The following is a 17,243-nucleotide window of genomic DNA, read 5'->3' as shown; positions in this document are numbered from 1 at the left end:
TGAGCATGGCTTTGCAAAATTGAATTTTCAAAAACATCGATTTTTTTTTTTATGAACATTCACGGAACTCGCGTTTACAAAGAAATCGGGCCCCATGATGTCGTGATTTCAAAAACTACCCTCATATGTCTCGGCACTTTTTGGGGGCAGGATATGCCTGGGCTTCCCGTGCATTCTAAGGAACTAACTGCTTATAAATTGACTCCGACAAAATATGATGTTTTCATGTGGAGGAGAATTTTCAGAAGTTTGAGGGTTCTGATGAGAGAAAGAGCTGAACCAAGGCATTGGGAAGAAAACCGTTTAGAGCAACCCTCTCGAATTTCTCCTCGACATACGAACAACATTTTTCGTTGGAGTCTACTTATGAATCACCCTTGTAGCCTGACCCCTCTCAGTACAGTACGTGCAACCATGTCACGTTTGAGGGTTTTAAGTTGAACTCTACCCGAAGGTTCAAAGCGTTTCGTGACTACTTTCGCCCTTTGAAGACAATATGTCTCAAGCTGCAAACACTGAAATTAGCTAACTAATGGACGGATAAATAACGTAATGACGGGCCAACCATGTGTCAGTGGCACCAAAGTCTACTACCAACTCAACGTATGCGCCTCTTTTCCTGGGCTATATTTCCCTCAAACTTTCATAAACACCGGGTCAAAGCTAGGATGACTCTGAAGCACCCTGTTGGCCTCAAGCTCTTCGTCTTCATTTCCTCCGCCAGTGGCCGCTTCGATCCAATCATGAACCAGATCTTTGGTGGTCTGGTAGTCATGCTGATCCGCTTTGTTCAGGTCCATCTCTTCCAAGTGCGACTTGTCCAACTCAGTCTGGCAAACCATCAGGAAGTGGTCATGGAGGACCTCTTCCACGGCCACGCTCAAGATGCAATTCATGATTAGCCGGAAGTGGTTCAAGTCGCTCTAGTTGTTCTAGTGGCTCAAGTGTGGAATTGGTGGATTTCGAGAAATATGTCCGTTGTCTTGCCGTGCCTCAAAGGTCTTGAGCGGGTGGGGGGAACTCTGCTTTGCATTCAAAAGCACGCGTTTCCAGTAAGAGCACTGATGGAAAGGGCCTCTGGTCCTACGAGAAGATTCTCTTGAAACAAAGCATTCGAAATTATGTGTGTGAGATAGTTTTTTTGGAGTATAACGACGTTTCAACTAACCTAATCAGCTGGCTTGTAAGATTACAACTGACTCCGATATCCCATCAAGGATGGAAATTTGCCAAGGAAGAAAGTCAACTTCGTATGCATGCTGTCCTTCACCTCACCCTCTGTCAACGAACAAAGAAATCTGAGCAAGGTTCCCTGTGACGTCAGAAAATGTCAGTAGAAATTAGTGTTTCCAAAACGGGAAAAACAAAAAAAAAGAACATCTGAAAGGGTTTAACCGACTTTTGGAGTCCGATTTTGCTGCTTTGGTTGCGTGATTATTCATTTGCAGCATTTCCTTGAACAGATTCATTGGTACAATCCTCAATACCGAAAGCCATCAGGAGAAGCCCTTGAATGTAACAAATATTTGATACTTTTTTTTCTTCCTCCAATTAATAAAATGTACATGGCCCTTAGTAAACTGAACAGTACATTAATTCTACTAAGTTCAAGACCAATTCAATCTACTTATGCAGAGATTTTCCTGAATAACACAACAAATCTTCCAACTTCAACGACTTGGTTATGAACAACCGACCTAAATTTACCCGTGTCACCCCCACAAGCAGCACACAGATTGATAATACATTTACCAACTGAAAGAGCATCATACTCGTACATTGTGGTGCAATGATTTGCGATAATGGTGACCATTTTGAGGTCTTTACATCGTTTGGTTCAATCCCTCCGGCAAATCCCTGTAATATACTAATCTTACGCAAAAATTCTGGTCCAAAACATCGTGAAAAGCTAAGAAATAGGCTGAGATAATTTCACACCTGAATTTGAAGGTGCTTTTCGGACTGAATGTCCACAGAAAAATTGCAGGCCTGACAATAGCGGTGGCAACAGTACCAAGTGCAACAACAAAGCATTTCAAAATCCATGAATGTCCTCTGTATTATTAAAAGCAAAGCACGGTGCCTTGAGCCATTATAAAGCGATTAGGGGAGCAAAACCATTGACAGAGATAAGTAGAGGGGATCATGAGCATTCATTCACCTGCAACCAGGAGTTGTTTCATTAATGGAATTCCCACTTAAATTGAGAAGGTTTCTGTCTCGATTTTTTCATGCCACCAATCACGATCACTGTACAGGAATGGCTTTGAAAAACTTGGTTTTATGGTCAATGGTTTGAATTTGATTTTTTCTTCCAAAGTATTTATCATAGTCACCAACCAAAGGAGAAGGGATCAATCTGAATGAGACTAAATAATATAAATGGATTTCGACCGCAAATGCATCATGTTGCAACCTAAGAGAAGAAGAAAAAACAGTGGCAGTATCACATTGTTGAGTAGAACTATTGACTATGACAGAAATGAAGCGAGTGATAAGGATGATTGGACTCGCCGCAAACAGTGCATAGACAATCTGATCTTGACCAAAAATGATAAGTCATCAGAGTACGTAAGATAATGATTGGAATCGGCTGTTTCTCTGACAAGGTGGGGACGGTAAAGCTTCGAGATGGGTAAACAAATGAGCTGACGAGACCTCCAGAACTCCCTGGGTATATCTTGGATGCGTATGGGCTGATTAAAGTCGATAGGAGGCATTTCGTCAATGAAAGTGAGCCTCAGCCTGTCAAAGTAGACTGGTTGACTCAGTGACCGAGTTCTTTCTCTGGCGATGGCACTCAAATAATTGAAAAGAAGCATTGTCTGGCAGATGTGGTGGACTAACAAGACAAAGTTTGCTTTGGCAGTCCAAGATATTGCTTCAGGAACTTGGTCAGGGTAGCATTGGTGGAGATGATGGCGGACTGAGCAATATTTCCTGAGATCCAGACTGTCAGACAGATTTTAAAAAGCGGTAGCACGTAGATCTGGAACACACCCAACACAATATTGAATGGCAAGGAGTCAAGGTGGAGGCGATCGAAGAGAAACCCCACCCTTGATTTCGCCCTTTTGTTAATGCGCTGAAGATGTCATCTAGCGCTCAACTGCCGCGTGAAGTCAATTCCAAGGTACAGAAATGCCTTCACCCTTTGGAGGGTCTGGCCATCATTGGTGTAGATGATGTCACCTTCTCCTTTGGGAAGTCGGCCTCGGAAGAACACCAGGACCTTGGTCTTTTCAGGATTGATGACAAGGTCGTTGGCCAAACAGTATACGTAGAGGTCGTCCAGAGCACGTTGCAGCACGCCTGGTAAGGTTGCCACAACCACCAAGTCATCTACATAGCAGAGGCTGGAGACAACTTTGCCTCCAAGAGCGGGTCCATCCAGGGACTCTAAACTCTGCTTTAGTGTCCTTGACCAAGGGCACTGCTGCGCATATTTGTCAGTTTGGTGTGAGGCACCTAAAGAAGCTGAAGTGTGATACTTAGGTAAAAGAAGAAAAATTGACGAGAGCTGATTTTGATGGCCGCCACACAGGGCGAGGGGTTGCGAGAGAAAATCGGGAATAATTAATCACAAAATTGCCTAACGCGACATGCATGCCATCAAGACTTGCAATGGTTTCTAAATGATGCCACAAATGTTTGATTCAGCAAATCTGAAATTCGGAACCAGCAATTCTAAACAAGACTCAAAAAAAGTGGCATTGAATCCGGTTTGAGGATTTATGTAGGGCTAGTGCTGGGGTGATTCAGGAAAAAGATTTGAGTCCAGCAAAGGGCTGTAGTCTTTGATTGTACTAAGTTTGAGCCAAAAGACTCATAGTGCGAAAAACTTGCCCCGGCATTAGTCCTACTTCAATCCTCAATCCCGATTTAATCTTGGTTTTTCATCCTGTGTAAAGCTGCCCTTACTCTCAGTAACCCGAGAGTTGATTATATCTAGGTCCTTTGCAAGGCTAGTGGAATCTTGGCCATTGCTACCAGAAACTAACTTTGTATGCGGAGAATTCAGTCCTTCACTGAACTCAAGTCGATTATAAAGACTCATAATTTCCCAGTTCCAATTTGGTTTCCGGAGAAGCCGCTCTACCACCTCGGCAGCTACTCTCCTCTATGAAATTGTGCATTCTAACATCAGAAACAAGAGGAGGGTGTACGGATGCTTCGTGGATTTCTCTAGAGCATTTGATAGGGTGGACTGAGATATCGCGTGTTTAGATTTAACGGTAGGAACCTAGGATGTATTTGCGGTTAGAATAGATACGATACATAATAGATAATGACATGTATCTAAATATAAATATATGTATATATATATATTACCCCGGAGCACGTGGGTTGTCTCTGTGCTGATTGTCCAGCCACGAATCACTTTTGTGCCTAGTTTTGGCCAGATTGAGGTATGTCTGATGGGGAGTAGGTGTTAATTGGGTTTGGAGGTTGCGCCGGTTTGTTGTTTGCTTTTGCGGCGATTTTGGATTGTGTCAGTGGACCGAACGCGATTATTCCTTAAACTCCAACGATGGGGAGAATCGCGTTCAATCTGTGCCCTGCTCATAGATAACTTCATATATTATGGTTTTCTATGGCCTTGCTGTCCAACATCTATGCGGGACTCAGGTGCTCCATTCGATCTGGTGAGGACCTATCCCCCTGTTATTTCACTTCCGTTGGCTTTCTGTGGGAGGATCCACTATCGCCAATTATTTTTAATCTACATGTATCCGACCTGCCCGAAGTTCTTACACACCAAGTCCCCTACATCAACTGTTTTCCTGTTCAATATCTACAAAATGCAGACGACCTGGTTCTCTTGGCTGATTCAGCCATGGAATTGCAAAATGACATCAATGCGCTCCATGTTTATTTCTAAGAGAACGGCCTTCAAGTCAATAACATTAAGACGAAGGCCGTGATTATCCATAAAGGTCGTCTGCCTCCCACCTCCTTCCGCATCAATAATAGTCCGATTGAAAGCGTCAATAGTTTTAACTATGTCGGTTTCACCTCTCCACCCAACTCTCATTCACCAATCACCTCAAATCCACAATAATTAAGGCCAGGGCCAGGATCGGATACATATGCAATAGACTTCCCATGAAGAATCTTGCCCTCCCAATAGTCCTTCAACTCTTCCGGATCTACGTCACCCCAATCTTTCTCTACGTCCTACACCTTTGGCTTCCCAACTCCGCCCAATCCGCCCTCAAATCCGCCGATGCCACCTACACCAAGCTCCTCAAGCGATACCTCTGCATGCCCCAATATGCCAACAATGCATGGACACATTTTCTATGCAAAACCGAGCCCCTCACCATCGGGCTGGCAAGGTTAGTGTCCAACAGTGTTGGGAACCTGATCTTTCCGGAGGTGAAGTCCGGACACAAGTTGTCCTTCCTGGTCAAGGACTTGCATTACACCTTATGGTCCTTGGCCCGACATCCCTCCGGAGTATTGGCGGTCACGCATCTTTGTTCGGCTGCCGGCCAAATGCCATCAACGACGGGAGCTGACAAAAGATCTGTTCAATCTGGCCCATCATCAACTCTGCAATAACCAAGAATTTCATCATTTACCTTTACCTAACTGTGTTTGTACTGTCTGTGATTCCCCTCTTCCCTTTTTTCATGTTCACTGAACCAATTCTAGTCATCTCTGCTGAGATATCACTAGTCGAATCTTTTATCGTTTTAACCATTTTAGTTTCTTCTTTTATTTCTTTATCCAAATTTGTGTAAGTTGTTTACACACATAATTCTTTTATTTTACAAGTTTACATGACCGAGAGTTGCAATAAAAGATTTATTTATATTGCAAAATTTAAACCAAAGAATGTTTTCACAAATCTGGACTTGAGTCTTTTAGAAAAGCGATGTCACTATGGCTATTGAGGGGGAAAGGGAAGGGATGATTGGGATGAGGAAGAGGATTGGAGGGCTAGAAGCTCACGTCTTGAAAAAGACGTGGGCCGGGGAATATGGGAAGAGGAAGGATTGGAAGGGGAGGTGTATCGAACGGGGCATATGACAGATTAATAGGGGGTCACTGCTCGTGGGCGTGGCCCCGCGCACTCTCATCACATTTGGTACTATTTTATCGACTTAAAACCATTAAAAACAAGATTCTTGTCGGAAGAGTAAAAAAACGCACGTCCCCCATTTGAGGCGTCAGCTGACCTAAAAATTAACCTCTAACTTGAGTCTCGACAGGCCCCAGCACTAGTTCCACTTCAATCCTCAAGCCTCATTTTTTTCACATATTTTGGGATTTTGGGGCCCAATACAACATTCTTGTCCATTATCATTTTTTTGATCTTTTTTTCTTTTCTTCCTGTGATGATGCGTAACAAAGAGAAAGATGACTTCTAAGAACAAGGATTTTATTCAGTTGTGGATCAAATAGGACACAAATCTAATCATTAGGTGAGCAAAAGTGCCCTAAGGAATAGCACTAGAATCTCGAAAAGAATCAATTGTTTACTGTACCATAACATTGGCATCACCTAAGAAGTGTCCTAATGTCAAGCATTGTAATAAGGCGGATTTATTTTCTTGTCAATAAAATAAAGAGGCTCAATAGATCATCCAATACTATGCAATTGTTTCCCTCGAACTTGGCAACAGAAAATAGGCAATAAACAGGACTAACAATGACCTTTTGGCCATGGTAGCAACGTTTTTGCAATTCATTGCATTTTTTGTTCATTCTCAACATTTAGTTTTTCAGTTTTCCTCGACTTTTTCCCACTTGCTACTTTTTGTAATCTTTCAACGTTATGTGATATCCCGGTCATGAGCATTATGCTCATGCTCTCTCATTGTAAATGTTTAATCTAGTCATATAAAAATAAATGTGTACTACTCAGCATATGATGTGCACCCACAAATATAGAAAATTTTTTCGCATATTTTCCAAATTTTTCGCAATTTTCCCCAACTACCAAAAAAGTTCGACCAAAATGGCATTTTTTTTTTCAAGGTCTACTAATCAGAAGCCAGCATGGACATGGCAAGAATCTGCTTCTTAGGGATAGCAGGTTCAATTACCGGTGATTGTTGAAGATATCATAATATAATATTCCTTGTCATCTCTGTGTTGCTTGATATGGAAAGCAAAAATAGACCGGAGGCTACTTATGACCAAATGTTAGCACCAAATATTATTTCAGTTTCTTTTTGTCACCTGCAATTTCATGACTATTGAAGCAAATGAATGTTGAGCAAATGTAGTTTAAAGTAATTCTTGAACAATGTCCCAAAATGGCGAACAAGTTTGTTAATGCAGAGTTGCAAGCGCTGAATGAGCTTCAATCATGGTAAACGTTATTCTCCACCGATTAGTTGGCGGTGCTCATTTTTAAATTTGTGGCAAAACGTTAAAAGGTTTAGATCGAGACTTTAAGGGCTATTAATATCGTGTTAGGTTAGGTTGGGTTAGGTAAGGTAAGGTTAGATTAGGTTTGATTAGGTCAGGTTAAGATTTAAAAAAGTAGCACCGCCAACTAATCGATGTAGAATAACGTTTACCGTAGTCTTACCGCGATTGTGGTGCAGCCTGGCTAGCCCGTACACCTGAAATCCGAGCCGGTGCTTTATACGTCTCTGTGGCAACTCTTTCTGTCAGGAACTTTTAAAAATGCATTGATTAAAATTACACGGGCTTGAAATGAAAGTTATTGTGAAAGCAAATATTCAGTTTACATTTATAATTCAATAGAATTTCAATATATTTCGAATCATAATCAAATTTCATTTCATTTCATTTCAATTTTTTGATAAATATTCGATTCGGAAATTATTTCCTTGTTTTAACAAATCTGCAAACAAGATTGACAACAGAAATGAAAAGGCCAAGTCAAGAGAAGTTGGTACTGTAGCAAAAGCTAACTCTTAGTGATATAATTGCAAGATACTCATATTCATGCATCCCTAAAAACAAAACAAGGTCAAAATGAGATTGCAATTTGTGTTTGATTTTTCTTATTACATTGGGCAAAATTTAATCAAGTCAAATTGAAATTAATATGAGTAAGTGTAATTATTTACTTTTACAATGAATTGAAAACATAAGTATTAGGGGTCGGAAAGTAAAGTTCGTGATTTTAATCAAAACAGTTTTTGTTCTTTTATGAGGACCGGTATTCAGAGGTATAATATTCACTCTTACGCACACAAAGGAAACCAAACCCTTGGTTAGAAGCTTTATTTCATGGCTCCGTATTCACGAGTGCCTGGAAAGCAAGCTTCCGGTCACTGGTGAAGAGAAAGAGCAGTTCCACACGTCAGATTTGGCTTTGAGTGAAATTCGTACCTTGAAAACTAGTTCATAAGAAAGAAAATTGAGCATTTAATAGCCGGGTCTCTCTTGACATAAATTTTATTCAAGTTCGGTTTTCAATAAGGCGATATGGTCAACACCTAACAAAAACATTCACCGTATAATCATGCCCTCTTGTGGGACGAGAAGCTGGCTGGGACAATGGTCAATGCCTTCAAGGTCACAGACCATGTAATGCCGAAACCTCACTTAATGCGAGGAAAAATGGGATCACTTGCCTTCATCATCTGATAAAAGAATGTTGATGTCTAGGGACGCATGCATTTTGATTTGCAAACGTACTTGGATTTTGAGTGAGTTTGTCACTGACTGCGTTTACTGAAGACCCAGCAATTTTACGTCGGTACTAGTAGTGAGTGACATTACTACCGATCCGTCAGTCACCCGTCTCTTTTTTAGTGTGCAGATCTGCTGACGTTGAGTCTCTTTTCCTTTGTACTGAAATCGGACCAATGCAAGATCTGGTGGTCATTGTATGATCTGTGTTCAGCGATGGCAAAAATCGACTTTGAAGGAATTTCTGCCATTTTCTACCACGTCATGGCTAAGAGTGGCAGAAAGTGGCAAGAAATGGCAGACATAGGCAGAAAATGGTGGATGGTGGTCCAAAATGGCCATTAAGTGTTTGAAATGCTTACCCGAAACAAAAAGCAATAGTTTATGATATTATAACATTATGGCATTATCTTTGCTGAAGAATGTGCACAATTTAAAAGCAAACAAGTCTGAAGCTAACTCAAATTTGAGCACGTTCATTAACATTGTGAAATACGAGGCATATTTCCTAGTAAAAAATATTATCTTTCAGCTTTGAATATAATGTAAAGTGAATGAGCAACTAGTCAATCAAATCGGAATAATATTGCAATTCGCCAGACACACAAATGTGATTAGTGTCAAAAGTCATTTTGACTTTAAATATATTAGCCTCATGGCAGCCTTGTTCATGATCGATTGTTGTGGCAATATTCAAACTCCATCAGACTTTAATGAAACACCATTCGGCAGAGTTGTCCTGAATGATTATGCTCCAAGGATAGAGAGGATCAGGAACATTTCAATAAGGCATGTCAAGTGAAGGAAATTCAAGGAAGATTGCGGTCCGGCACCCTGATTTGGGCATTTTGGGGAGGGAGAACTAAGACAAACGTCACAGTCACTTGCATCATCTGCCCAATGAATTTTCAATAATCGAGTGATTTTAAGTGAGTTGTGTTATAAAACCCAAGAAAATAAACACGTTTGGTATAATTCAGTGGCTCAATTCCACAACGCTTTTTGTTTAAACAAGCAAGTTAAAATGAAATAAATATCGAAATTCAATGCACGTACGATGCAGTTTGGTTGGGCACGTTGTCTTCGATTTTACTCCATGCAATAACGTCAGTTGTTCATGAACGCGTTCACTTGACAAGCCCTATTGGAAAAATATACAACTCATCAACTCAGTTGGACACATGTCTGTTCACGCCGAATGCACATTTAAAGCCTACTTGGGCGAACCACAACTACTGTCCTTAGCCAGCCCATTGGTCTTTTAACCCCTAGCTTTCACATGGCTCAATCTGTAATTGAGCTCACAACCAAAGGACTAAAGACAGAACACGAACTTCTCACCCCTGATAACGGAACAGAACGCTTCAGTCAGAAAAACGAAATGTGTCTGAGGAGCTCTTGACCGCACGTCTGATCTCACTGAACGCAGAAAACAATATAAGACATAACTGGGACATTTAGGGCTACAACGATGAAATTTGGATCAATACATACCCTGTAACTTACCGGTAGTTTAATAGATGATATCATAATTTATAATCAAGTGCTAACTACGTGTGGTCCAAATTTTCATTGAATATGTTTTTGAAAATCCTAGCTTTAGGAATATTTTTAGGCATGCAAATTTCTAATTTGGGCTACCATTCCATAAAGCAATACAACCAAAGTTGTTCCCTATGACTTTCTGAGGTAGAAAAACGCCAAGATGTTTTTGGGTATTTCCCTGTAGTGTAGTGTGTGGAGTGGAGTGTAGGCTGATGGATGTTAAGCACGAAAACGTGAAATTATTTTGTTATTATTATGATAGCAAATTCCAGATTAAGTCAACGACCATTAGGGGATCAATTTATTTTGAAATTTTGAAATACCCTTCAGTGTATTGTTTTTATTGACTAGATCTAACACTGTTCAATAACATTGTCATTGAGTGAATGACTTCTTGCTTGATCGATTGAATGACTTTTAGATGGACTAGTTTGATAACGATGACAACTTTAACACAGGAACATGACTATGATACTGTACGTGGATCTCGCCGGGTTCCTGAATCCAGGGTTCCCCATCAGTCTGCACAGGGGCGCGACCTTTTAACCGGATCTTCACATCTGAAGCCTGACCAATGCGATGAGGTTCAGAGATACCAACCTGTAAAAGATGATCAATAATCTAAAAGATATAGAAAAAGAATAAACATCATTTCTTTTAAAAGAAATTCATGAAAGGTAATACAGTTTTAAATGGCGCTTTATTTGAGAAAATGGGGGAAAGCTGAAGTGTTATGTTTATTGGGAAATGAATTTCGGTTCCAGGACGGCTCGACCCAGGGGACAACTCGATCCAGAGGATAAGTCAAGACTGTGCAGAAATTAAGCCCAATATGTTAGTTTACAAATAGTTTATTCTTATGGAGCAGAAATGAAGCTGTGATGTAAAACATGTTAAAATTTAAAAGGTTTTAGACAATTGATCATTTGATCTTCAAAAGCAAGTGACGTTTAAATCAATCATGGTATGAAAATCAAGTTTGATAATGTTTCAATCAAACTGGATCTTTTACTTAATGCCTTTCTGATGCTAACATCTTTGTATGCAAATCAAATGTTCACTCATTAGTTTTGTTCCATACTCATGTTGTCTTTAGTTATTGTACTTGGTCGAGTTGTCCTGTCGTACACGAACTATTCCTTTCATGGATACAAGAACTGAAACCCTAATGAAATTCCTTAAAATAAAAGACTATTTATTAAGCCTCGAAAGTACGAGGGACCTCTCAAACTTTGATAGTGACGTCATCTTCCTTTCCTGCTTCAATGTCCCAATAAGCACCTCACTGGCCACTTTTTCTTCAAATGTTCGCACTGCCAAATTTCAAATTGCTCTGTTTACTATGGACATATCATTAGTCCTTTTCATTGAGCGGGGAAAGCACCCTCTGCTTTGTCTAGCTGCGGACAAACTGTGGCTTTAGTTAAAATACACTTCTACTCAAATAATACATGACCTTTGACGGCAATTGACTCCCTTAACAAAGAGCTATTAAGCCCCAAAAGCTCTGCATTTGGCGACCTCCCGAAAAATTGTGATGACGTCATCTCCTTTTCCTCCTTCAAAGTCCTAAACGAGAATGCGTAGAACTCCAGATCTGTCAGGGTATTTCTGTCAAAACTGGAAAAGGTTATTTCAAGCATTGTGTCAAGCATTTTGCCAATCCTCTTACAGGTGAATGGTGAACCTTCAGGCGATCACAGAAAATTTAATTCACTTATGGGCTCAACATCCTTGTTGGGAGTGTCGCTTCTCTCCCAAGAGCCCCGCCCACAAACAAAGCTGGATCTATCCGTGACTCAGCGCTATCAAAGATGTCAGGGCATTAGTAACTAGTAAACAAGCCCGTAGAAGCTTGATTCAAGATACTTGAAATGATATATTTGTATCCAAAATTGGACAGAACAGCTCAGAAAACGGTAACAATTCGATTTTCAAGGACTTCACGAAATTCGACCTGTAGGCCTCGTGCACACCGCATACCTCTTTGGAGGAGCAAAAACAAGCACAGGAGGTTTTGGAGTACAATTGTGACCTAGAGGCACAAAATGGAAAGTCGAGCAGCTAATAACTGCGACAATATTTTGGAAAAAGAGCTTCTTTTCTAACAAAAACGTAACCTCTGACTCAACTAAATCCGGAAAAAGAGCTTGTTGACATGTTTAGGGGCAAATTAGTACAAATTTGACCTTTCAAAAAAACCCCGCAAATAATACAATTTTCTAACACTAAAACTTGAGAGGACCTGGTGTGGTGGTTAGCACAGCTTCTTATTGCGAGATAGGTCCCTGGATCTATTGTCCACACTAGCAATTGAAAAAACTGGACGATGTGATGCTTTGTTCACCCCTCCGACCTTAGCAGCCACCAATATAATATCCCCTCTAATATTGAGGGGCGCATATATTGAAAATAATATACATATTTTTCCCCATTTTCTAAGCCCTTATTGAAAGGTATTAAATCAGACCAAGAAATTCGGGATTTGATATTTTTGCAAATATCTTTAGAACGAAAAACTTCAAACTTCCACCCCAAATTTAAAAACACCTTTATTGCGCGTTTCAATCTCATTGGATTATTCTTTGACACAGTTTTTCAATATATTTTGGTATGTCCCACTTTGGGTTCAAGGTCCGCCGTTTGAGGTCCGCCGTTCGAGGCGATATAATCCACTATAGCAGGGGGGTGGGGGGAGACCTGGGTTTGAACCCATGAACCCGAGCAAAGCTCGGTCGCGTGTTAACCAACTGCGCTACAACCATCTCCCTAATTTTAGCTTAAGCTGTAACGATTTCAGCGTTCAGCATAACCGCCTTTTTTCTTCATTTCATCTCGGAGACGCCTTAAAAAAGAGCAGAAGTAGTAGAGATGGGGTCACTAAAGATCTCATTCCAGACTTGCTCCAAGGAGGATTTTGGAGGTAAAAACCTCGTCCTCAAAGATAGACTAAATGGTATTGTCGATTACCCTGAGACCAGGGCTTACTGGGAGCCAATATTCTTTTGGCCAAAATGCTGGAAAATTCGACTAGCACCACTCTTGAACCATTCTTGATGAAGACCTATTTGGAGCAAGCATGGAATGAGATCTTTGGTGACACCATCTCTCCTTCAAAAGCGTCTCCAATGCAATGTAATGAAGAAAAAAGGAGGACGTCTACAGGTTGAGAAAGTATTTTTCCGATTTTTTGCTCTTTTGGTAGAGAAAATATTTTTTTTTTAAATTCTTTTGAAGTTTGACGTAATATTTCGGAGGAAATACATGGAAGATGTTACACATTGACTGACTCAACACAATATTTCTCGTCATTTCCTCCATGACAGGCATAAACAAGAGAACGCTGTTATTTCACACTTGGGGTTCTGCGGACTCAGTGTTTTCTAAATACCTCAAATGGTACCTTGGGCTTCCAATCCATTGCAACAACTCTATAATTCACTCCCTCACTTCAGCCTATACCCTCAGATCCTGGCTTCAAAATATTGCTGTCAACAGACTGTCAAAGCTAAATTTTGGCAAAGGGTTTCTGGTCCCCGACTAACTTTCTTCAATCAGTTTCCTATTGTGACATTAGAAACGAATCTTCTGACAAACATTCCCTCATATTTTTGCTGGAGCCGTACAATTTTTCTTATCCCCCTTGATCCAATCAGAGGTCGGAACATCTTCAAAGAGGCTTTAAACACGGACCACTATATCACATGCTCCAAAAAGAAATTTCATCTCTGTTTGTCCATGACCTGCAACTGTCTTCTTTGCAGTGAACACCTCCACGCTTACCATTCCCTATACTTTTGTAACCATAATGATATCTAAAAGACGACAATGAATATTTTGCTGCTTTTTATAATACTGCAGTATAAAAGAGGCCAACCATATTTGAATGAGTATTCACTTTCTTTATGCTCTGATATTTTCTTCCTCAACATTGCAAAGATGTATGCTCTAAATTAAGGTGCAAACTCAAAGGCATGTAAAGTTCCTAGCTATCCCATTAATGACTTTGTAAATAATTTCTAAATTGGCAATTACATAGCAAAAGCACTTCAAAAGTGAGCATCACTTAATTATTAGACTTCAAGAGACCAGTTATGGGCAACATTGAGTTTTTTTTCGATTTGGGGTGCTAGGGTTGGGGGGGTGAACCTCGCCCGGCCGGAGAAGCTAGCCGTCACGTCATCTGTATATATCTCCGATAGGCAACGTCATAGTCCGGTATCAGAGTGGTTCTCCGTCTGTGGGTGTGGTTAGCGTCTAAAAGTTCTCTTTAAAAAAAAGCTCAGGAAACAGAATTAAACAGAGGTCCTCTCTCTTACCAGGACACTGCTCTAACCACTTCCTCACGAGAAGTAATTTTTGCTCAAATTCTGAAATCATTACTCAAAAGTTAACTTTATTGATTCTTAAAGCATTACTTTTGACCAAAGTGCATCCGCCCATTTGAATACTGAGCTGAATTGATTTAACAAGAAATGAATACATAACAGATATTGATGTTCATACTTGTAAACCATAACGTAATATTTTGAATTTTTGAGAGGAAAATAGATATTTGGCGCACTTTTGAGAAAAAAATAATCACATTTTCCTCTAGAGGACTGAAAAATACCTAGCTGTTTCACATTTGTGGTTAAAATTTTGTCAATTTGCCGATTCGTTCGGGAGATTTTTGCAAAAAAAAATCTGTCCCGAATTCTCTCCGCACCCTGTCGGAAATTTTTGTCGCACTTTTCTCCTCCTTCCTCGCAACTACCCAACGTATCGTAGTATGGTTAAACTGACGTACTCATTTCAAAACTTCACATTTTAGTCACTGCAATGAATAATGTTTGTTCCCTTCAGTACTTGTTGATCGCCTGATTTCAAGATAAAGTTCCGAACGTTCCCTCCGTTCAATCTTATCACTTCCCCAACACAATTCCTTACCTGCATCTGAGCAATGTGAAAGCTGGAGTACACACAAAACACCTCGAGTTTATGATCGCTGAACGAGGGCACGGGAAAGTGTTCGTGACCTTGGCCCAGTTCCCAGGGTCGCACGCCGGCTCCCCAACAGGGAATGTTCAGGATCACCACTGACTCGATCTTGGGCAAGGACACCTTCTGGCCATCCATTTCCAACTCCAATATCTGGTCAAGGTCTTTGCACTCCCGCTCCAATACGTCCTTGGTGCCTGCATTTTATGAAGGATTATGAAAATTCAATTACACAGTTTTCTATTCCATATACATACGTTCTTCTAGCTTGACAGCATTTAAATATGTGTGAGTGGAGAGGCCAAAGAATACTGATGACGCATATTACTTTGAATTATTCTAAAATTGACTTACTTCTGGTGCGAAGTATTCTTAATTTTTCATAGACCTCTTTCCGCTCTTGGGAATGGAATTCTCCACAGTTTGAGATGAGAAACTTTTTTCATAGCTTATTTAACTTAAAAAAGATCATGTAATGTTTGTTCTACCCATCAATTAGAGCTGACGTAAATGGTGAATTTCCCAGAATACAAGGCGGATCAAAAAAAAATTCATCTTAACTTTGTCAAAGTCTCGCGATTGCCTTTTGGAAATTTGGAAAAAGTCTTTTGCTTAATAGACTTCATGACATTGGGATCCAAGGCAAGGTTCTCAATTGGTTAAAAAGTTTCATTTCTGGTAGGAAGCAATTGGTTAAGGTTGAGGGATCCCTTAGTGACATACATGATGTCAAGTCAGGTGTTCCCCAGGGTTCGATCTTAGGGCCCCTCTTGTTTATAATATTCGTTGCCCCGCTTCAAAAGCCTAGTATTACTGCCAGTCTCTCTTCTTATGCTGACGATACAAAGTTAGTTTCTGGTAGGAATGGCCAAGATTCCAGTAGCCTTGCAAAGGACTTAGATCGAATCTACTCTTGGGTAACTGAGAGTAATATGGCCCTGAACGGAATGAAATTCCGCTCAATGACTTTTGGGTCGACACCATTAGACACTCCGCTATTAAATGATGAAGGTAAGGACATTGAGCAGGTCTCATCCATGAAGGATTTAGGTGTAGTCCTCCAAGATAATGGAAAGTTCGATGAGCATATCCAGTTGAAAGTTGGTAAGGCTTTTCAAACATGTGGTTGGATATATCGCACGTTTAAGTCCAGAGACAGCATCACGATGCTAACTCTGTACAAATCGATTGTTCAGCAGCATCTTGAATATGCCTCCCCCATTTGGGCTCCAATTAGTTCAGCAGGTTTGCAAAAGCTCGAGCAGGTCCAAAGATGTTTCACCAGGAACATTGAGGGTATGAGATAGCTCTCCTGCTGAGAGAGGCATGGACAATGGTACACTGGACATATTTGGCATAGTAAAACTTTGTCCCCAAAAAGGACTTGGGTGCAATTGTCCTGACCGTAGAGGCTTAACGTGCGTCTTAAGCGCACCTCCAAGCAGCGATGGCAAATTTGACTTTAAAGGAATTTCTGCCACTTTCTACCACCATTTTCTGCCAGGTGGTCAAAAATGGCTTTTAATGATTCTTCATTCCTGCCTCCAAGCCTTCGAGAATCCAGGCTAGTTAAAAAAAATGAAGTCCAGCTCTCCTCTTTCTCGGGCTCCTTCATTGTTCAATTTGCTGCCTTCAAATATTTGTAGGGCGTATGTAGGCAGGAATGAGAAATCATTAAAAGCCAGTTTTGACCAGGTGGCAGAAAATGGTGGCAGAAAGTGGCAGAAATTCCTTTAAAGTCAAATTTTGCCATCGCTGATGTAGGGGTTGATCACTTTGACAAGTTTTTGACTAAAATTCCTGATTAACCTTGTATTCAAGGGTTAGCCTGATCCACCTACTCTGATTCGTTGGCGGATCAAATTACATATTTAAAATCAAAAGTTATGTAAAGTACACCCATTTTTCGTCTTTAAGTGCTGGGATTGCAATTCCAGTAGCGGTAGGGAAGTCCGCAAAAAAGTTACAAATTATCCATGATGTTGAAAATCAATCATTAAGCCTCTTTTACAGCTTGCAATCTTGCGTTTCAACTATTCTTCCATTTGAATTTGTTGTATCGAGAAAATATTCATTTCACGATGTTTACCTGCTTG

The 17,243-nt window shown here is 40.4% G+C and overlaps 1 protein-coding gene across 1 annotated transcript in view; it reads right to left on the bottom strand.

The window, feature by feature from the left end:
• Positions 1 to 606: 606 nt before the first annotated feature.
• The window catches only part of LOC131892279 (diacylglycerol kinase epsilon-like), a gene marked incomplete in the record, with an annotated part of 23,129 nt that continues 6,492 nt past the window's right edge, over positions 607 to 17,243 (bottom strand). The window contains 4 exon segments of the mRNA XM_059242083.1: positions 607 to 1,098; positions 1,169 to 2,989; positions 3,059 to 10,767; positions 15,097 to 15,344. Coding sequence (XP_059098066.1) covers positions 10,594 to 10,767; positions 15,097 to 15,344 — 422 coding nt within the window.

The sequence above is a fragment of the Tigriopus californicus genome, chromosome 12 (assembly GCF_007210705.1).
Source record: "Tigriopus californicus strain San Diego chromosome 12, Tcal_SD_v2.1, whole genome shotgun sequence".
Classification (NCBI taxonomy): domain Eukaryota; kingdom Metazoa; phylum Arthropoda; class Copepoda; order Harpacticoida; family Harpacticidae; genus Tigriopus; species Tigriopus californicus.
Note: the sequence above shows the minus strand (reverse complement) of the source record. Positions and strands in the feature narration are given on the sequence as shown.